The sequence below is a fragment of the Dromiciops gliroides genome, chromosome 5 (assembly GCF_019393635.1).
Source record: "Dromiciops gliroides isolate mDroGli1 chromosome 5, mDroGli1.pri, whole genome shotgun sequence".
In the NCBI taxonomy this organism is placed as follows: Eukaryota; Metazoa; Chordata; class Mammalia; order Microbiotheria; family Microbiotheriidae; genus Dromiciops; species Dromiciops gliroides.
In genome coordinates, this window is record NC_057865.1 from 183,350,567 (window position 1) to 183,373,429 (window position 22,863).

Consider the following 22,863-nt stretch of genomic DNA (forward strand, 5'->3'; position numbering starts at 1 on the left):
GATTTGTTTGATTTGACAATTTATTATAAGGGTTGTATTTTTCTTTTTCCTTGGGAGGCATTTTAGGGGCAAGAGGGAAACTAACAATAGTATTGCCCCCAAAAAAGAAGAAAAGAAAAGTGCTGATCATTGAAATATTTTAAAAATAAAGCACAGAGGAGAACAGAAAGAAGTTCAAAAGGAAACAGATAAGCAGGACAGCTTTGAAAGAAACATGTTGAAATTCTCATATTCTTATTTTTAAAGTAAGCTTAAGTTTTTTCATATATAATAAAATATGAATAATAACTTGAATAATATTCATAGAATGATCTTTTTCTGTTCCTTGTGTATGAAAATATTCATTTTTGGAGAGAGTATTTGTTAAAAATATTTCAAAAATAACAGTATAGACATACCAGCCACCCTAAATTTGATTAAGATGATTAAAAGGATAATAGATGAGATTTAACAAATTTTCTTGACATTAGTTTTATAAGGGGATAGAGGAAAAGGTATAAACACAAATTAACCTCTTATTTTATCTAAAAATTAGCCTATTTCTTTGGCTATATCTGTTATTTTATATTTCAGCTTTTAGTCCACGATGGAATGAAACTTTCACATTTACCATCCATGCCCCAGAAATGGCACTAGTACGCTTTGTTGCTGAAACTCAGTCTACTATAGGTTCAAATGAATTCCTTGGACAGTATACATTACCACTGCTATGCATGGATAAAGGTAATTCTTCTAAAACTAATATTTCAGTTTCAACCATCATATATAATCATTACACATGCCAATGTTTAATTCAATATATTAAGCTCTAATGAAAGACAACTTGGTCCCTGCAGGCTAATAGAGGAGATAATCTGTGTAGTAAAATAAGTACGACATAAGGAGGAATGTTATGTGGCTAAAGACTAGTCCAGTCAAAATGCTCCAAGAAGTATGGTAAAAACCACTTTCACCTTTAGATTAGGGAACACTTCATAGAAGAAAAGAAATGTAAGCTGAATCTTGAGAGCAGATCAAGGTGGTGATGTGGAAGAAATGTACCCATAGATATGGGGGACAGCACCTAGGTAGGAGAGGATGGAGATCTAGAAATTCAGTGTGACATGAAGGGAATGATGTGTAAAAGTACTATAAAGGCCAGAAATGTAAGTTGAAGGCAAATTATTGAGAGTCTTAAATGTCAGGCTGGGGATAGATTTTATCCAGGATGGAACTTCTTGGATATATTTCACCAGGAAGTGACATAATCAGATTCCTTAGGAAGTGTAATTTGTTATCTGAAAGCAGGATAAGATGGAGATAGGAAAGCCTAAAGGGAGGGATATGAGGTAGAAGCCTATTACAGTTGTTTAGGTAATAAGTGATATGGTCTTGACTTAAGATTATTGGAGAGTGGAACAGAAGTAAAAGATGTATAAATATTTTGAAATGGTTGGACTTTTCTAGTATTATATCTTGATAACAAAATATCCCTATAGAAGAAACAATAGCGGAGCATGGAGATAGTAATAGATGGAATAGGCATCAATTTCACAAGTTCAAAATACTCTGATAGTTTAATTTTAGTCCTTAACAATCGGTCAATATTCATTTATTAAATATTTACTAAGTGCTAGGCACTATGCTAAGCACTGGGGATACAAAGAAAGACAAAAAAGACAATCCATGTCAGTAAGTAACTCACAGTCTAATTTACTGCTCCCACATAGGACAACCTTCACTTCTTACCTGTATTTGAGCAAATACTGATAAATCTTGGCATTCAATTCAATAAACATTCAAGTGTTTATGATTTGTCAGTCACTTTTCTTGGTGTTGGTGATACAAAGACAAAAAGGGAAATATTGCTTATATTTAAGGAGTATGCAGTTTAGGTGGGGTGGGTAGGACATGTATACAAATAATATATATTTTTTGTAAATAGTATTTTATTTTTCCAATTACATGTAAAGATAGTTTTCAACATTGATTTTTAATTATAAAAGTATTTTATTATTTTCCAGTTACATGTAGAGATAGTTTTCAACATTTGTTTTTATAAGATTTCTAGTTTCAAATTTTTCTTCCTCCCTCCCCTCCCTCCCCCCCAAGACAGCAAGTAATCTGATATAGGTTATATATATGTACAATAACATTAAACATATTTCTGCATTAGTCATGTTATGAGAAGAATCAGAGCAAAAAGAAAAACCTCAAAAAAGAAAACCAAAAAAAAAAAATGGAAATAGTATGGTTCAATCTGCATCTAGATTCCAGAGTGTTGTTTTTTTTTTTCTTTCTGAATTTGGAGAGCATTTTCCATCATGAGTCCTTTGGAACTATCTTGGACCATTGTATTGCTGAGAAGAATCAAGTCTATCACAGTTGATCAATGCATGTCAACATTCATTTTTTAAATAAGATTTTGAGTTTCATTTTTTTCCTTCTTCCTTACTCCCTCCCATCCTCTCTCCTCAAGATGGCAAGTAATCTGATAGAGGTTATACATTTTTAATCATGTAAACATATTTCCACATTAGTCATGTTGTGAAAGAAGGAACAGAACAAAAGGGAAAAGCCACAAAACCAAAAAAAAGTAAAAATAGTATGCTTTGATCTGCATTTGTATTCCATAGTTCTTTCTCTGTATATGGATAGCTTTTTCCATTATGAGTCTTTTGGAATTGTCTTGGATCATTGTAGGTATGAACATTTCAGAAGGAGAGATTGTCTTTAGTGGGGCTAATCAGGAGAGACTTCATGGAGAAGATGGCAACCAAATTAAACCTTGAAGGAGAGAACATATTTCCATAGAGATATGTAGGGAGTCAGTTAAAGGGATGGAACACAGAAGAAGGACAAAGTAGCATGAGGCCAGGAAATGACTAGCAGTTTAGTAGGCTAGGTTAAACAGGAAAGAACTTAAATGCTGTAATCTAAGAGTTGGTATCCTATAGACTGGAGGTCTGAGGGCCACAAGCTTCCCAGAAAAAACTTTGAATTTAATGGGAAGCAGATTAAAAAATAGTTGGAAAATGTTTAAGAAAAATAATTACAAACACCATGTTACGTAAATAATGGCAACTTGTGATTTCCTAAGTCAACATGCTGCCTGTAAGGATCAATTCCTCTTTAAGTTTGACACCATTGCTATAAATAAGCAGGGGACATTAGAAACATTTGAGCAAGGGTGTGACTTGAGCAAACCTAAGAATCAAGAAGATTACTTTGAGTTTTGTGTGAAAGATTTATCAGAGAGGGAATAAAGTGGATCAGTTATGAAAGGAGGATGGGGTGCATTTGGGGGCTTGGAAAAAGAGTTGGGGGAGACTTGGTGGGAGGATTTATAGGAAATCCATGTCAGTACATTGAGGACTTATGCTTTATGTCAATATAAGGTGGGAATGCTGAAAATGTAGGTTATATATATGTTCACATGGGTTGCCCAAATGTGACTCAAAGGGTAGAAAGAATAGAAATCTATGTGATATCATTCATTCATTCTTCAAAGGAGAATCATACCTGCCAGGAATAGAGAAAAAGAATGGGGTCATGAAACTAGCCTCTCTGCTTTCCTCAGAGAGGGAATATCAGGATGGAATCTTGCTAGTCTAGATTGGCTAATTAAAAAAAAAACTAAACATTTTTAAGTAAAATTTTGGGTTCCAAATTCTATCTGTCCTTTCCTCTCTCTCCTCCCCCATCCCTGAGATGGTAAGCAATCAGATGTAGGTTATACATGTACAATTATGTAAGACATTACCATATTAGTCATTTTGTATAAGGAAACTTGAATAAAAGAAAAAAATGAAAGAGCAAAAAATAGCATGCTTTAGTCTGTGTTCCATCATTATCATTTTTTTCTTTGGAGATGGATTGTATGCCTTATGATTAGTCCTTTGGGTTTGTCTTGGATCATTGTATTGCTGAGAATAGTTAAGACATTCACAGTTATTCATCAAACAATATTGCTATCACTATGTACAATGTTCTCTTGGTTCAGCTCACTTCACTATACATCAGTTCACAGAAGTCTTTCTAGGCCTTTTCTGAAGTCATCCTGCTTGTCATTTCTTATAGCACAATAATATTCCGTCATCATCATATACCACAGCTTGTTTAGCCATTCCCCCAATTGATGGGCATCCCTTTGATTTCCAATTATTAGGGACCACAAAAAGAGCTGCAATAAATATTTTTGTACAAATAGGTCTTTTTCTCTTTTGTTAGGATGTCTTTGGGATATAAACCTAGTAGTGGTATCCTGGATCAAAGAGTATGAACAGTTCTATAGGCCTTTGGGCATAGATAGTTCTAAATTGCTCTCCAGAATGGTTGGATACTAATGGCTAACTTTTAATGAGAAAGGCATTTCCAAGGCTATATCCAAAGGTTTGACTTGCTTTCTACCAAATTCAAGTTACACAAAGACTGCCACAAATATTGCATAGCAAATAAATCTATTTATCCAAGGTGATAGCAAACAGAAAGTAAAGTTTTATAGATTAGAATTTTCCAGAGCTATATAGTTACTGAATTCTCCCACTGGAAGTGAGATATCTTATCTCAACCAAGAGAAAGATAGTCAACTTCACCCATGCAGAAATTCCCTGAAGTCTCTAATCAAGCAAGCTGAATATAAGAACATGCTCAGGGTACAGGTTCCTCTATATGTTGGCTTCTTCCCAAAATCTTTTTCTTCCTCTAGGGACTTCTCTGAAGAGAGCTGGGATAATCAGTGTTCTCTCTAAAAGCTGGAAACCAGAACAACTCTCTTCTCCCAAGCTCTCATGAACTCTGTCCCTCATCCAAGCATACAGCATAGTTATCATTCTCTCTGACAATGAGGAAAATCTTATGCAAATACCTATGCTTGGGACCTGGTTTACAATAGTATGATAACTCCCTCCACAATGTATATCATAACTTGCCCATAACTTTTTTTGTGTGCAAGTTGCTTGAGAATCAGAGAAATGACTTACCCATAGTCTTCTAGTTCAATAAGTTTCAGAAATGGGATTTAATCTCAATTCTTAATACTCATTATCAATTACTACACATTATCCATTATAAAATACCACCTTTTAGAAATCAATAAAAGATTAATAAAGTGATTATTTGCATCAGCACAGTGTTTTTATTCTTTTATCAGTTTTTGGCATCTCAGGAGTAAGTTTGGGACAGAACATGAATAGAAGAAATTCAGGGGGTAAGGTAAACATAAACTGGAGAAGAATGCACTGACATAGCTGACCTTAGAGTAAATGGAAAGAAATATGATGAGAAAAAAATATGACAGACTTGTAAAAGAGAGATTGAGGGACTGGAATTCTCAGTGAGAGTGAAGAGGAGATTTAGAAGAAGTGAATCTAAGGGAGAATCTTTTGAACAGAAAACTGAGGTTGGAGAGGAATTTCAGCATGTGGTCTTAGAAGTGGAGATTTTGGGGTGATGATGAGGAGTATGGTGTAATTCTTGAATGGCCAGTTTAGTGTGAAGATGGTGATCATGGGACTTTAAGAGATTAAGGAAAGAAGAAGCCAATTAGAAGGATCATTAGTAAGAATAATGAAGTTATTAAAAATGTTGTTAGAGTATGGTATAGAGATAAAGATCATAAATTAGGTGGTAGAAGCATTGAGGAATATATGTCCAGGTAAGGATCAAGGTAAAATGAGCTTTAAGTGAAGAGAACTTGTCAAATAACAGTGACAGAGAATCTAGATATGGCAGTGGGGAGAAAAAAACATATTTTCCTCCTTATTGTTTTATTTTTGGGGGGATGGGGAGATTAATGTAGAAAGGACCGAGATTGGAGAAGGTTGATGAGGGGAGTTTTTTGCACACAGGAAAGGTAGGTTTCAGTTAGTACTAGGAAGTGAAAGGAGTATAAGAGGAAGAGACAAATCTTTGGTGGAAAGAGTTTATGCCTGGACAGGCAGTGGTTTGAGATCACAGAGATTAAGGTAACAAGAGGTTGGAAAACAAGTTGGAAATATTGTTGGCCATTTATCTGGGGTAGTTGTATAGGTAGAAAATAACAGAAATCAATCAATACATCAACAAAAGGTCTTTGTTATATTACATTGATGGACCCTCTACTTATGGTATTGCTTGGTGATATTATGCTCACTTGATTATAATTGATAAAGGTCCAGTGGCTTTTATGGAGGAATGGAGGTAGTGGTAGAATCTGGCCCTTTTCCCCAGGATTAGATCATAGACACCATATAGCATTTTTTTTTTTTTGGTGAGGCAATTGGGGTTGACTTGCCCAGGGTCACACAGCTAGTAAGTGTCTGAGGCCGTATTTGAACCCAGGTCCTTCTGAATCCAGGGCCGGTGCTCTATCCACTGTGCCACCTAGCTGCCCCCACCATATAGCATTTTACAGTAGCTTTAAGTAAGCATCTCAATATCAACCATTTTTGATACCCTTCTCCAATAATTAGGTTACATCATTTCACTTTAGTATTCAACTATAATTGTCCTTGTTCTTTATCATTAATAGATATCAGAATTATGCAAAACACAGGGCTATACAAGAATAGAAACTGACTTTTTTGGGGGGGAAATTTAAAACAGTCATTTTCTAATAAGTTTTTATTTGTCTAGCAAAAATCAGATTATTTTTTCTGTAGCAGTACTGTAGCAACCTTTAATTTACTTATTTTAATTATTCTAACCAATTATGATTTCATTCACAGGTTATCGCACCATTCCTCTGTTTTCCAAAACAGGTGATAATCTTGACCCCGCTTCACTATTTGTTTATGTGTGGTACCATGAATAGCATTTACAATATTCTACATGCTGTGCATCTCAATAAAGCAACCAAAATGAATGTCCATATCCTTATTATTGATATGTAATTAATTTTTCCATATTTTGATCAATTATTCAACAGTAGCCAATAAGTTGGCCTGAGAATCAGGAATATATGAGATAGCATCTCTCTGACACAGATTGTCTGTGTTACACTAGGTAAGTTAGTTAGCATATTAGCTCCCCATGTAATTATCTATGTTCAGAAGTTTCAGAATAGTTGCTGAACTGCATTAATAGAGAGAGTTTCCTCACTAGAGTTCCCATCATTAGTAAAATAATAAATCTGGACTAAAAGAGAAAGAAAAGAAAAAAGAAATTAAATGGTTGTAAAATATTTACCAGTATAAATAGAGTGATGAATTTGAAAACTTCTGACTTTTATATATTTAGTTGTTGAAATTACATTGTTAGATTCTTTGTGCCCTATTCTCTAGAGTTTAATTAGCCACTACATTTCCAACATAAATATGAAGCAGATTTGCTTCTTTAATTCAAATTATACAGACATTTTGTGAAGATCTATTAAATTGATTTTTCATTATAATCTTGTACAGTTGCCTTGCATGTGGTATTTATATATAGTTCTGTTTGGTCTTGCTGAATTATCATTTTATAAATTTTAAAATTTTTACAATGTATGTACATATTGCTATTATTCTCTTTTAAATATAACTTCTTTTCTACTTCATATTCTGACCTTCCTAACTTCATTGAGATTATGCCTTTCAGAATGTCATATACCTCACATACCAGACTGTGGAAACTTAATAAATATCCTGCATCAATGTGAAGGGTGACAATAATGACTTTTTGCATAAGGAGAACCATCTGCTGCTGCCTAGCAAAATGTGAAATGAACTATCCAGCATGATAGTATGTTAGGTATTTACATTTTGTAAACCCACAACTCAAAGTTTTTCTATTCAAATTCCACTGCTAATATATATACATATATATATATATATATATATATATATATATATATATATTGTTATTTATTTTTTGGTGGGACAATGAGGGTTAAGTAACTTGCCCAGGGTCACCAAGCTAGTAAGTGTCAAGTGTATGAGGCCAGATTTGAACTCAGGTCCTCCTGAATCCAGGGCCAGTGCTTTATCCACTGTGCCACCTAGCTGCCCCCGCTAATTCATATTCTTGAATCCAATGTTAGAAACTTCTAAGATTGTCAAATCAGCTAGGTGGTTCTGTGGCTACAACACTGGACCTTGAATCAGGAAGACCTGAGCTCAAATATGGCCTCAGATATTTACTAGCTTTATGACTCAAGTTAAATCGCCTAACCTATGTTTGCCTCACTTCCCTTATCTGTAAAATGAGTATAATAATAATACTTGCCTTGTAGGGTTGTTAGAATAATATGAGATGGGGCAGCTAGGTGGCATACTGGATAAAACACCGGCCCTGGATTCAGGAGTACCTGAGTTCAAATCTGGCCTCAGACACTTAACACTTACTAGCTGTGTGACCCTGGGCAAGTCACTTAACCCTCATTGCCCTAAAAAAAAAAAAAGAATAATATGAGATATTTGTAAAGTGCTTAGCACAATGCCTGGCAGATCTACTAATAAGTGCTTCTTAAAAATATTTTTTTTTTCAAAAGTCTATCAACTCACCATTTTTCATTCTTGGGAAGACTAAGATGAATAAACTGTTACTATCAATACTATACATCATTGCTCCTAGGTTCTCCTGTTTCAATCTCTTATTGCTCAAATGTTTGGTCACTTGCTGGGCTACTTTACTTGGCTAAATGATCTTTAATTTCTCAGGTTGTTCAACTTGATTATCATTTCACTTGCTGCTTATCTACATAGCCCCTAAGAGAACCACAAACCCAGCTCATCCATGTGTTCTTTGAAGGAGAAAGAGCAAAGGACCAGTGTCTATTCATGGCTATAATTTATGGTACCAGAAAGGAAGAAAGAAGGGTGGGGATAGGGACTATAACTATGATTTCATTGATATAGAGGACATTGGAATGAGGATGCTTCCTCTACTGATGCAAATGAGCATCTTCTCTGAAATTTATTTTTTTAAAATTTTAAAATTTTAAAATATTTATTAATTTATTTGTTAGTGAGGCAATTGGGGTTAAGTGACTTGCTCAGGGTCACACAGCTAGTAAGTGTTAAGTGTCTGAGGCCGGATTTGAACTCAGGTACTCCTGACTCCAGGGCCGGTGCTCTATCCACTGTGCCACCTAGCTGCCCCTCTGAAATTTATTTTAAAGAGTTGTCTGTAGAACTGAGGGACTCCGTGATCAGGAGAAACAGAATATATGGATTTTTCTCTCTTACTTTCCTTTAGACAAATTTTTATTGTCTACAATGTCTTTTCACTATTTCTCAGCACCCTTTAAGAAAATCTTACAATCACTATTCCCTTTTGCACATACTACTGCATTTTTGGAGCATAATTTTGAGGAAAATCTGTAATCTTAAAGTTGTTTATCTCCTTCACTTTTAATTTTCTGTGTCTTTTTTTGTATATTATTATGTACCTTTTATGCTTTTTTTTTCAACATGGGAAATCCTTAAAGGGAACCTCACTTCCTAGAGAAGATTGAGGATTTTAAAAAACTTCCTCTCAGATACATGAGGAGAAATCTGCTATGTATTCCCTATGAGTAGTTTCTGCAACCTGGGTTCTGAGGGATTGGTGGTAGAGATATGGAAATAGAGCAGGAAGCTTTTGTCATGAGGAACTTCCAGAAAAAATATGGTAGTGAATGGCTTCTTACAAATTGATTAATCAAACAACATACATTTTAAAGTGCTTATTATGTGCCAGGAATTGTGCTAAGTGTTGAAAATTCAACAAAATTCAGGCAAAAACAGTCCTTTCCCTAAAGGGGCATATATATAAGTATGTATATATGAGATATATACAAAATAGATGGAGTACAGAAAAATCTGTAAGATTCTCAAAATGAAAACTTTAAAATGATAAATTATTGCATGTGCATATTCACATGTACTAGAGTTATTTCTAACTTCAGTGGCACAATGCTTTCATATCCTATTGGGTTAGCTGGAGCCAGAAATATCACCTACAAGACCACTCTGTAGAGCTAGAGTCAGATTTCTTTGAAAGATAATTATAAAACAAAACTGAAGAGCAATGGGATGAGTATCATCATATGAAGAGGTCAAAGGGAAGCAGGCAAAGTGATGAAATAAATGAAAAAAGTAAAGAAGGAGACACTGGACAAACTGGACAAACTGGACAAACTGTGCTCATAGTCTGTCTAGCCCATGTCTCTTCTATCGAAATGGCACTAAAGGATACGATGTCATCCTTAACATTAAGTTCAAAAGTCAAGACCATACCTCCATATATTCTAATTTCCCTTGATTGATGAATAATGGGTCAGTTAGTTGTCAATTTATCTATACTGTTTTTGAAGTTATGTGCATTTTCAATGAGTATCATCTCTTGCCCTATTAAAACAGTTTAACTTTTTAATATCTCTCATTATTCTCCTTTTACCTTTTTATACTTCTCTAGGGTGTTGCATTTGAAAGTCAGATTTTCTATTCAGTTCAGGTGTTTTCATCACAAATGCCTGAAAGTCCTCTTTTTCATTAAAGTCCCATTTCTCCCCCTGAAAGATTATACATCAGATTTGCTGAGTGGGTAGTTCTTGGTTGTAATCCCAGTTCCTTTGCCCTCCAGAATATCATATTTCATGCCTTCCTGTCCTTTAATGTAGAAGCTGCTAGATCTTGTGTTATCCTTACTGTAGCTCCAGAGTACTTGAATTGTTTCTTTCTGTCTGCTTGCAACATTTTTTTCCTTGACCTGGGAGCTCTGGAAATTGGCTATAACATTCCTGGAAGTTTTCCTTTTGGGATCTCTTTCATGGGTGATTGGTAGATTCTTTCAACTTCTATTTTACCTTCTGCTTCTAGAATATCAGGGCAATTTTCCCTGGCAATTTCCTGGAAGATGATGTCTAAGTTCTTTCCTTGATCATGGCTTTCAGGTAGGCCAATGATTTTCAAAGTATCTCTCCTGGATCTATTTTCCAGGTCAGCTGTTTTTCCAAGGAGATATTTCATATTGCTCTCTATTTTTTTATTCATTTGGATTTGCTTTATTGTGTCTTGATTTATCATAAAGTCATTAGCTTCTATTTGCTCTATCCTAATTCTTAAGCAATGGTTTTCTTCAGAGAGTTTATGTACCTCCTTTTCCATTTGGACAATTTGGCTTTTCAAGCTACTGACTTTTTTTCATGACCCTCCTGCATCACTCTCATTTCTCTTTCCATTTTTTTCCTCTACCTCTCCTACTTTTCCTTCTACCTCTCTTACTTTATCTTCAAAGTCCTTTTAGAGCACTTACATGGCCTGAGACTATTTCATATTTTTCTTGGAAGCTTTGGATGTAGGAGCTTTGACTTTATTATTATTTTTTTCTGAGGGCATATTTTGATCAACCTTGCCACCAAAGAAACTTTCAATGGTCTGCTGCTTTCTCTGTCTGCTCATCTTTGTCACCTATTTCTTGGCTTTTAACTCCTTCTTAACATGTAACATTGCTTCCAGGATTCACTGTCCCAAGCTACAGGGGTTCCCAGGTGGTATTATTAGGCTTGTTCTCAGCCCACCTTGCCTATAAGTAACCATGGGCCTGCTTGCTCTTTTTACCTGGAAGCAGAAATCTGATTAAAATCTCATTCTCTAGGTCAAAAGCTTGACATGCCTGTGCCCATCCCCACTGTCCCTCTGCCACTCAAGTCTGCTTCCTAGGCAATGTGCTCTTCCTCTGCTCCTGCAGAGATCACACTATTTTCCCCTGGGCAACCACTGGAGCCCTTCACTGGTCTGTGAGCCGAGGTTCAAAAGAAGCTGCTAATGCTGAAGATTATGAGGCTCCAGAGGCATGGCATGCCTGGGGCTGGATCTGCACCACATGCTGAGCTCTTCTCTCACCCTGTATAGCAGATGATCTCTGCTGCCTATTTAGGCTGTCTTCAGCTGACAAATAGTCTCACTCTGTTCTTTTGTGGGCTTTGCTGCTCTAGGGGTTGTCTTATGACATTTTTGGAGGTATGTGAATGGATTTGTTGGGAGCACAGAGAGTCACAGCTTTTCCTCTGCCATCTTGGCTCTGCCCCAATGTGAACAAATATAAAGCAGAGTGATATACATAGGGTAAATATAAAGAGTTGAAACAAAATCTATTATTCTTCAACGGAAGCAAAGAAAGCAGGGGTAATAATTATGATTTCAGACAAAGCAAAAGCAAAAACAGATCTTGTTAAAAGAGATAAAGAAGGAAACTATATTTTGCTGAAAGTTACCATGGACAATGAAGTCATATCAATGCTTAACATATATGCACCAAATGGTATAGCATCTAAATTTCTGAAGGAGAAGTTGAATAAGTTGAAAAATCTCCAGGACCAGATGGATTCACAAGTGAATTCTACCAAATTTTTAAAGAACAATTAATCCCAATACTATATAAATTATTTGGGAAAAAAGGCTTCAAAAAAGCCTGGAAAGACGTATGAAATGATGCATTGGGAAGTGAGAAGAACCAAGAGAACACTGTACACAGAGACAGCAATATTGTTAGATGAAAAACTGTGAATGACTTAACTATTCTCAACAATACAATGATTCAAGACAAAGAATATTGATGAAATATACTATCCACCTCCAGGGAAATAACTGATATTGATAGAACAAATTGAAGCATGCTATTTTTCACATTCTTTCATTGAGTGACAAATTTGGTGATGTTTTGCATGGTCATATATGTATGGCCCATATCAGATTGTTTGTTGCCTTGGGGAGGGGGGAGGAGAGGAAAGGAAGAAGGGATAGAGATTGGAACAAAAAAAATATAAGTACAAATGTTTAATCTGTAAAGGTAGGAAAGGGGTGTGCTGGGAAGGGTGTAGAAAGTATATATGTATTCATATACACAATAAATATATATGTTGTATATTTATGAGTTATTTATGTCTTATTTATATAGTAATTATATTTAAATAAATATAAATTATCTATATAAGTGTATATGTGTATGTTATTTATAAAACAGTTATTTAAGGATTTAAAATACTAAGTTATATGTATTAGAATATATCTAGGTAAATCTAAATGTAATGATATAGAAAATTTACATTATATATGTCATATATGTGTGTATATGTATATTATATCTATGTTTGGTATATTTATAAAATATAATTATATATCAGAAATAAAATTAAAAACCCCATAGCACTTTCATTTATTTCCATTTATCCTTATGTAGACATTAAGTAAATTGTTTTCCTGCTTCTTCTTTCAACCTACACCAGTTCACATTAGTATTCTGTTTTTTCTGAAAATTTCGTATTTTTCATTACTTATGGTATAATAACATTCTATTACTTCCATATTCCATAATTCATCATATTCTTAATTTGTGGATCTTGCTTTCAGATCTTTGCTATTACATAAAATACTGACACCAATGTGTTCGTGTAAATGGTACCTTTCTATCTTTAATATCCTCAGGGTATATGCCTAGTTATGGGATCTCTAGGTCAAAAGGCATAGACATTTTAGTTACTTTCTTTGCACAATTCCAAATTGCTTTCCAGAATTATTGTAAGACCTTACAGTTCCATCAATCATTGCCTATCTTTCCATAGACTCTCCAAATTTGATAATCCTGAAATTTTGGCATCTTTTTTTTTTTGAATGATGTAAAACTTCAGAGTTGTTTGACTTTCATTTCTCTTAATATTAGTGATTGTGATTGTTAATAGTTTGAAATTCTTTATTGAATTTATTATTTACTTATATCCTTCTACTACTTATTCAATGGCTCTTGCTTATATATTTCTGTTAGTTTTAAAATCTTGGATATCAACCCTTCCCAGAAATATTTTATGCAACTATTATTTCCCAATCAATAGTTTTTTCTTATACTAATTGCATTGATTTTGTTCTGCAAAGCTTTTCAATTTTATGTAGTCAACCCACACATTTAAAAATGTATTCTACTGTCATAAGCTCATCAGAATTCTTAAGTTGCAATCCAACTTTTAAAAAAATATGGTGTTTTGTTATTTCTTTTTGCATTCATTACCTAAAACATGATTAGATTTAGTGAAGGTACTATTTAATGTTGAAAATAAGTATAATCCTAAACAATCTTATTTAATAGTTGCTAAATACATTAATTTTTTCCTAATATTTTTGTTCAGATTCATAATTGCTTTAGTCCTCAAAGAACTTATGTTTTCTTCTAATTTTTGCTATCTTGCTACTTTGACCTGATATTTCTTTTTTTAATTCTGAATTTTTCCATTTTGTCCTTGCTATCCAGTTTTTCAACAGGTTCACTATATTTCCCACTGTCCATTCTAAACTATCAATTATTTTGTTTATGTTTTCAAATTATTTTTAAGAGCTATAATTTCTTTCTTAAATGTCTTCCTTTGAGAAACAATTAGATAGAATTTTGGACCTGGAGTCAGGAAGAGCTGAATTGAAAACCCATTTTTGACACTTAATTACTACATGGGTACGGGCAAGTTATTTAACCTCCCTGAATCTCAGGTAATTCCCTAACACTATAAATTACGTAGAGATTACAATCTGTGACAGTGGAAGGAGTTAAAAATACAGATCAATTGCTGTTTTTGTGGTGTTTAAGGGGGATAGTTTAGGCCATTTTAAAAAGATTATTTGTAATTTTAATTCTTACAAGATCATGGCATTCCATGACGAAGTTTCATAGAATTTGTTTGAAACAAATTTTTGAAAGCATTGCACTATTTTATTTTTCTTGTAAATTTTAAATTCATTTTAAACTTAAATGCAAAACGATCAAAGAAAAAAGAGAACATTGCCATGTACACAGCAGAACATGAGGATTCAATATAAACAATAAATTTACATTTCGAGAAAACCTATATAATAAATACTACACATTGTTTTCAAATCTGACCAGCTTTTCTTTGCTTCCTTGTTCATTTTCTTTTATTCTCTGCTGTGTAATTTTTACTTTATTTTTTCCCTTTCCTTCCTATCCCCTGCCCTAAAGAAGGCTATAATTAAATGCATATGCGTGTGTATGTGTGTGTGTGTGTATATATATTTATATGTATGTATACACATATACATATCCACACATACATATCTATGTATCTACACACAGATACATAGATATTTATTAGCATAAATAAATATATATATATATATACATATGCACTCATCTACATATAAATAAAACCATACTATTTTACTTGTCATCTCTTTCTCTGAAGGTGGATAGCTTCTTTCTTCATAGGTTCAAGTCTTTCCATGTTTTTTCTAAATTATCCAGCTCATCATTTCTTACACCACAGCAATATTCATGAAGTTTTCCAAATTTAATCCTGCTCAGTCTACTACTTCTATTCCATTCTGTGCTGAGGTCATTGTCCAACAGCAGTTCCTATCTAAGAGATAAATATTGATCAATGTCTAAGGGATAGTCATAGCTTAGGTAATATTTATTTTCTTGTAAAAGTTTTTTATTATGAACTTTACAAATATCAAGAAACAAAAACATTAAGAAAGTCAGAGATCATTGACATTTCTCATGCTTTAGTTCTTTGATTAAACTTTTCAACAACTTTGGGGATTCTTCTGAATTTCCTTTATGCAAGTTACACTTCCATCTGTTCCATCCTAGTTTCTGGAAGGCATAGCTATAGTTTTTGTTTCATTATTTTTTCTTCTGGAGAGTTTTCCTCCAGTCTTTCTCTCCATGGAATGTGTTCTTCCTTATATGAGTGAATCTTTTATATTTATTCATTTCTTTAGTTTCAATGTTTTATTTTCTGTTGGCTTCTTTTTGGTAAGATCTTATTTCCTTTTCCCTCTTTTTTGTCATTCTCTTATTTTGACATGAATCATACTGTTTGGAATGATGAAGGGGAGCTAGGTTAGCCAATATTCATCCATTTAACTAGAACACTGCCACACTAATTCAACAACTTCTTTAAAAAACCATCTTCAGAATTTACTGATATCAGGAGTTTTCTGCTCTATAATTTAAAATTCCTTTTTCTATCACAGATTACAATATCTCCATAATTTATAGTCTTAGAGAATTGCCCCAGGGTCAGAGAGGTTAAGTGACTTGCTTATACTCACACAGCTATTAAGCATCAGAAGTGGATTTTCAATCCAGCTCTTACTGACTCCAAGTCTAACATTCTATCTCCTATGTACATTGCCTCTCAAAGGAAAGAATTAAAGAGAGAAATTATAGCTTTTAAAGATGAACTTGAGGGGCAGCTAGGTGGTGCAGTGGATAGAGTACTGGCCCTGGAGTCAGGAGGACCTGAGTTCAAATCCAGCCTCAGACACTTAACACTTACTAGCTGTGTGACCCTGGGCAAGTCACTTAACCCCAATTGCCTCACCAAAAAAAAAAAACAAGTAAAGATGAACTTGAAAACAAATGTGATAGAAATGTTATTTTAGAATGGAAGGTGATAAATAAATCAAGTCCCAAAAGAGAGTGCTACCTTTATGTTCAAGATCAACAATTTTCCACTGCACATCATTGTCCAGTATCCTTCTTTATGGTTTATGATTACTTGTAGTTTAAAGTATATATGCATGTACAGATAAACTACTTTTAGGATCTAAGTATAAAAAACCAGGGACAGCTGGGTAGTGCAGTGGATAGAGTGCTGGGCTTGGAGTCAGGAACACTCATCTTCCTGAGTTCAAATTTAGCTTCAGACACTTAATAGTTGTGTGATCCTGGGCAAGTCACTTAACCATGTTTACTTGTTTCTTCATCTGTAAAACAAGCTAAAGGAGGAAATGGAATACTACTCCAGCATCTCTGTGCTCAGAAAACCCAAAATGGAGTCACAGAGAGTTGGACACAACTGAATTGACTGAGCAACAACAACAAATAAAAAAACAAATCGATGAAGTCAAGGATGTTTATTTGTTGTTTTATTTTGTTCTTCCCTTGTTCTCTTACCACATCATTGCTATACTAAAATCATTTTCAGCACCACATGCCACCAAAAGAATCAGAGACAAAAGAATTAACTGAGATTTGATATGCATCATTTTAAGATGATAGGTTGTAAGCTATCATCTTAAAATAATCAGAACACTTCTACTAAGCAGGATATGCAAATCATTGCAGCAAAAAAAAGAGTAACAGTGTTCTTGAGAGCATTTTCTCTCTCATACTGTAAAAAAAATTGGTATTTTTATCACATAATTATTCAGGTACTTCTAAGAGAGGGGACATTCAGTTTAAATACACTAACTGCCTTGTACATATTCTCTAGTGGTAAAAATGCATTTAAATTTTAAGTGATTTTAGGACAAAGATGCAAGAATATGCCATAAAATAATGTGTGTATGTGTGTGTGTGTGTGTGTGTGTGTGTGTATAGAAGAGACAGTAAGGTTCTGTCCATCATCTCCCACCCCCAGGGGCTAAAATAGAGCACCAGAATTCCAAAGCTGAGAGGATTCTGCTGCTGACGGATAGATACTCATAATAAATTTAGGTTGAGTGGGTGGAGAACAGTGACCTTGACTCTCTTTTTTGTCCTGGAAAACCAGAGAGGGTCTTGGGAATTTTTAATCCTGTCAGATAGTTTTTTTGGAACAAAGTTATTTTGATCTAAACCTTAGATATAGGAGTAAAAGCAAAAGACTTATTTCTGATCTCAGGCCATTCTACCTGGCTTCTATAAATTGGATGGGTTCTGGCTATGCCTAAAGAGCTATCAGCTAGTCCTTATCAGGCAGTTATTTTTTAGTTATTAGGCTGAGGTGGCAGCTGGCCCTGCCGAGTTGAAGCCCAGAAGGTGCTGGCACTCTGCAGCAGGTACCATGAGACCACAGTAGTTACTTGCCTATAAGAGAACAGGGAGAGAAGGGTGCAGAGAAGCAGAGATATGGTATTCACAGGGGAGTAGTAGAAATGCAATATGACACCTAGGGGTAAACGCAGGAGAAAGCACTACAAGCCAAGAGGAAACACTGTAATGAGATCACCAGAAGATATTGGTGTCTCTGAAGTGGCAAATTCATGAATTGTGCCCTGGCTACATGTGTTCCCATCATGATGACACCTAATGTGTGCCCTTTATTCCCATTGATGATATGTGTATTTGCTGGAGAGTGTCCCAAGTGTTACAGAGGTCTAGTACTACTTTTCTTATTAGTATATTTTATTATACCTTTGAAATAATCATGTCATCTGACTAATTAGAAAAGAAAATTAACACATAGGGAGGGAAGAAGTTGTGAGCTATTATATTGAGTGGAAGACTACCCACAGAGTACTTTAAAATTTGGGTAGTGATTCTGGGAGCCTCATGTTTGAGAGGGAGGTGACACAGGTATATATAATTATAGTTATGATATAACTACATTGATATATCATATCCAGTTCCTTGATAACTTGTTTTCATGAGATTCTGTGGTGAAACAAAATCACTATCTGATGGCCAGTCTTCTGTTGAATTTATTGGTCTTAAGGCAGTATATGTCTGGGTCTATACCCTGAAGTGTTTCCAGCTTGGAAACTGCATGCTAGAGTGTTGTACTCCATTGATATAGACTTTGAGAACCTTAAGTCAACTCTGTGCCTTGATGAAACTTTAGGGAAGGGGCAGAACAATTACAGAATATACGCTAATATTTTATAGACCAAGAATAGCTATTCCTTTAAAAAGGATTTTAAAAAGGAGAATCACTTTGTTTTTAGCTGTCTTAGTAAAAAGAATCCAGGATCCCCAAAGAACTAGATATCCACTGTATCATCAGTTGGTATGTGGGAAGATCATTTAATTTATATAGCTGCACTTACATTATTTAGACTTGTTTAATGGCCTGTTATCAACCAAAGTGCTCAAGCACTTCCTGCATTACAACGCATGAAAAAAATCATGTTCTCCTTTTCCTCAAACTTGAACCATCTCCCATCCCATAGTACTACACACACACACACACACACACACACACACACACACACACACACACACACACACACAATATTACAGAATTTAGAATTAGAAGGGATCTCACCAGACATTTTATAAAACCAATATATGAAAGAAGTATTCACTATAACATACCCAAAGGGTCATTTAGCCTCTGCATAAAAACATCTAAAAAGAAAGAACCCACCAATTCTTGAGACAACCCATTGGATAAAAATTATTGCTAGGAAGTTTTTTTTTCTTGATTTCAAGCTCATCCATCCATCCATCCATTTATCTATCTATTTTTGTAATATCCATCCAGTGCTTCTTGTACTGTCCTCAGGGGCCAAACAGAACAAGTTTAATGCTTCTTCCACAGGACAACTTTCCATATACTTGACAGTAATTGACATTCTTTCCCCCACTTAAGACTTCAATCTAAATATTCACATTTGCTTCAACTAATCCCCGTATAACAATGGACTCAAGACATTTCATAATGTTATCTGCTCTCATCTGGATGTTCTCTAGTTTTCCAATATCCTTCTTAAACTCTGGTGCCTAGAACTAAGCACAATACTCTCGGATGAGGACTGATGAGAGTAGAGTACATTAGGAATCTCACTCCTTTATTCCTGCAAGATTTCTCTTCCTTAATGCAGCCTGAAGTCATTAGTCATTGTCATTGTTGTTTTGGCTGCCATATCACACTGCTAGCTTATAGTGAGCTTACAGAGTCCACCAAAACTTCTAAATGTTTTTCAGGAAAAAAACAAAAAAACACCTGCCTAGTCATGTTTTTAAAATCTTTTGCACATGAAATTGATTTTTCTGGGTATTTTATAAGACTGCATTTATCCTCATTGAATTCTACCTAATTAGCTTTGTCCCAATGCTTATTTTGAATCCTGACTTTGTCATTCAATGTGTAACTACCTCTTTCTTCTTATTATCCCCTGAAACTTTGGTGAGAATGCAATTTAAGCCTGTATTCAGGTCAGTGATAAAAAGTGCTCATTTAAACACATAATGCCAATGTGGCTACTAGAATGCTAGATACAATTTTCCCAGGTTTTACGCATTATCAAAAAAATAATCATGGTGAGTCATCAATAAATCAAAGGATAATGATGGTAAATATAGTGGAATATGATAGAAAAAGGGAAAAACTCCTCCTTGGCATCTTATTTATTCAAGCAGCAGCATTGAATAGGGCCTGCGGTGGTGCAAATTTGTGTATGTGTATGAATACCTTTAAATAAAGTGTTGTGAATACCCTGGATAATTTATTACACTACTTATGATATTCGTTATAATTATTTAGTGCTAAAGGCATCATTGAGAATTTTTGTGAATCCCTTGGCCCACCATTAGAACCCCCAAAGAGTTTGTAAACCATTAAATGGGAATCACTGGAGTGAGAACAAAAGGTTACATCTGTGGTTAGAAGGACATGAGCTCAAACCCACTTCAGATATTATAACTATATCCAGACTAATTGACTATACATAAGCTAGCCAATTAATCTTTCAGAACCATTATTTCTCCTTCAGCAAAATCAAGAAATACTTGTAGTTTTTACCTCACCAGCTTGTTGTGAAGCTCAAATGAGATAAGATATGCAAACAGCATTGGAATCTTTGAAGTTATTGCTTTATTGTTACTACTTGTGATTATTATTATTAAGGTAATAATGGATATAATGGTATGTATTTACAATTTTAGATATATTTAAGCATAGCTATGGTCAGAAAAATCATTGTATATATGTGCATATATGTATATGTATATGTAAGTATATCTCTATCTATCTATCTCCATATCATTTATTCTTGTGAATTTTCTCTTTAATTATGTCCTGGTATAATATGTCTGGTTTGCAAAGCAAGGTATGGTAAATGCCCATAGATGTATAAATATCTTGAAACCTAAAAGCCCCCCCAAAACAGCTTCTTAGTTTTTTTTTTCTTTTTCAAAATCATCAGCAAAATGTTTACATACCTTGGGACAAAACATGTTCTACCATGGAGGAGTAAAGATAATCGTGGACTTGTGTTATTAAACACTCAAGTTAATACTACATGGGTTACACACTGACATCAATTGATAAGAGTACAGGGGACAGCTTTCTTTGAACAGAACAAAGAAAGGGAAAAGGGAAATAGGGAGATAAGTTTGCTAGTGAATCACCTGTGAATAATGATGAATTTTGTCTTGTTAATCATATATGACAAAATCACTCTAAGGCTTCCTGCAGGAGGTGGAAGGGATTGAAGTACCAAGAATGAAGTATCATTTTGACTTTGCCACTAAAAAATCAACACTAGGAAAATGATCCTCGTGCATGGGTGGTTGTGTGTGTGTGTTTGTGTGTGTGTGTGTGTGTGTGTGTGTGTGTGATAGTAGCAGTAGTAGTAGTAGGGGATAAAAAGAAAAATAAAATGAAAAATAGCTCCATTAAATTTAATTTAATTTTAAAATGGGGCAGCATTTAAAAATATCAGCATATATAGGACAGTCCATTCTGTTTCAGTCGATGTGTTTTTAATGGAGTAAACTATCACTGTATAATTAAAAAGGATATACACACATTTGTTATTGTTTGTCCTTTATATCTGAAGATGACCAATGACATCATAGCTGATGTCTTGACTTGTGCGTGAATTAGATTTAAGTTAGTCATAGTCACACAAAGTCTTCAGCCTTGCTCCGTTTTCCAGAGTTACTGAAGCTCAGTGGCAGGACAAAATTCAAGATGACTGGTGATGGCCCAGGATGCAGTGGATAATCTTGGAGTCTTAGATGCTTGACCAAACTCCAAGCACTCCACAGTGCCCGATTTAGCCACTTTCATGGCCTTTGGAACAAATTGTTCTCATCTATCCATTCCACTGGGGACAGTCTTCACATACTTGGGGTAGACATCCCTCTAACTCAACAACATGTATGAGGCCTGTCTGTTAACCTCAGCCTCATTTAGGCTGTTTGTGAGATGGTTTACTGGGGGTATAGTTGCTGTGTATGCTATAGCTTCTTGAAGCCACAAATGAGAGTTGATGAATCAGGTAGACACCAAAGGTGGATGTGCAGCTTGAAAAGGGATTGGCAAGCCCTCACACCAGAGGTGCCAATTCTCTTGTATACCTTATACACTCCAACTATTATGCAGGTATATTCTGTTGTTGTTCACCCTTTGTTCTCAAAGAGGTCCATGACATTAGGAGGTGATGTCATTACTTGCAATGAATTGGATTTAAGTGAAGGAGGGCTGTGCAAAGTCACCAGCCTCACTCCTCCAGTGCCATCTGGGTCCAGTGGCAAGATATACATCAGGACAACTTGAGATGGCCCCAGATATTTGAGGAATTAAGTGACTTGTTTAGGGTCACACAGCTAACAAGTGTCAAATGTCTGAGGCTAGATTTAAACTCAGGTCCTCCTGACCCCAGGGCCATTGTTCTATTCTACACCATCTAGCTGCTTCCAGGTATAGTCTATATTTAAATGTATATACATAGAGTTTAAAAATACACTAAAACCTCTGTGACACCCTCAATATGTATAGATAAATGTATCATCCATTTATCTACTTATCTATCTTAAAAAAACCAAAAAACATTTGGCATTTACTATATACCAACCAGGCACTGTGCTAAGTACTGGGGATACACAGAAAAGAATCCTTGTTTTGTTTATTTATTTTTTCTTCAAAGGGTAAATGGGGAAGGAAGGAGAAAAGGACTAAGGTAGCCCTCCCAAAATGAAGAAAATCAGGGCATTGAAGCATTTCTAAATGCACAGGAGAGAATCAAAGGAAAATCAGAAAAGACAGACAAAAAGGACAGCTTTGAAAGTTACAAGAAAAACATACTGTTCAGAGCAGAAATCCAGTCTCAAATTCTCTCATCTTTTTTATTCTTTTTTTTCTAAATAGAAATGGGTTTTTTGAGTTAAATTTAAAAAAAATACAAAAACTACAAAATAGAAGATCATATTTCAATTAGAAGATACAACACACAGTGGAGGTAATAGGCATGGTGGCTGGGGTTATGTGTTTTGTTCTGAGAA

At 34.8% G+C, this 22,863-nt stretch overlaps 1 protein-coding gene across 1 annotated transcript in view; it reads left to right on the forward strand.

Annotated features, from left to right (window-relative positions):
- Positions 1–7,363, forward strand: part of PLCZ1 (phospholipase C zeta 1) — a 71,835-nt gene extending 64,472 nt beyond the window's left edge. The window contains exons 10-11 of the mRNA XM_043968214.1: positions 574–723; positions 6,687–7,363. Of these exons, the coding sequence (XP_043824149.1) occupies positions 574–723; positions 6,687–6,772 (236 nt within the window). The 3' untranslated portion in view covers positions 6,773–7,363. The remainder of the gene's footprint in view (positions 1–573; positions 724–6,686) is intronic.
- Positions 7,364–22,863: the final 15,500 nt, after the last annotated feature.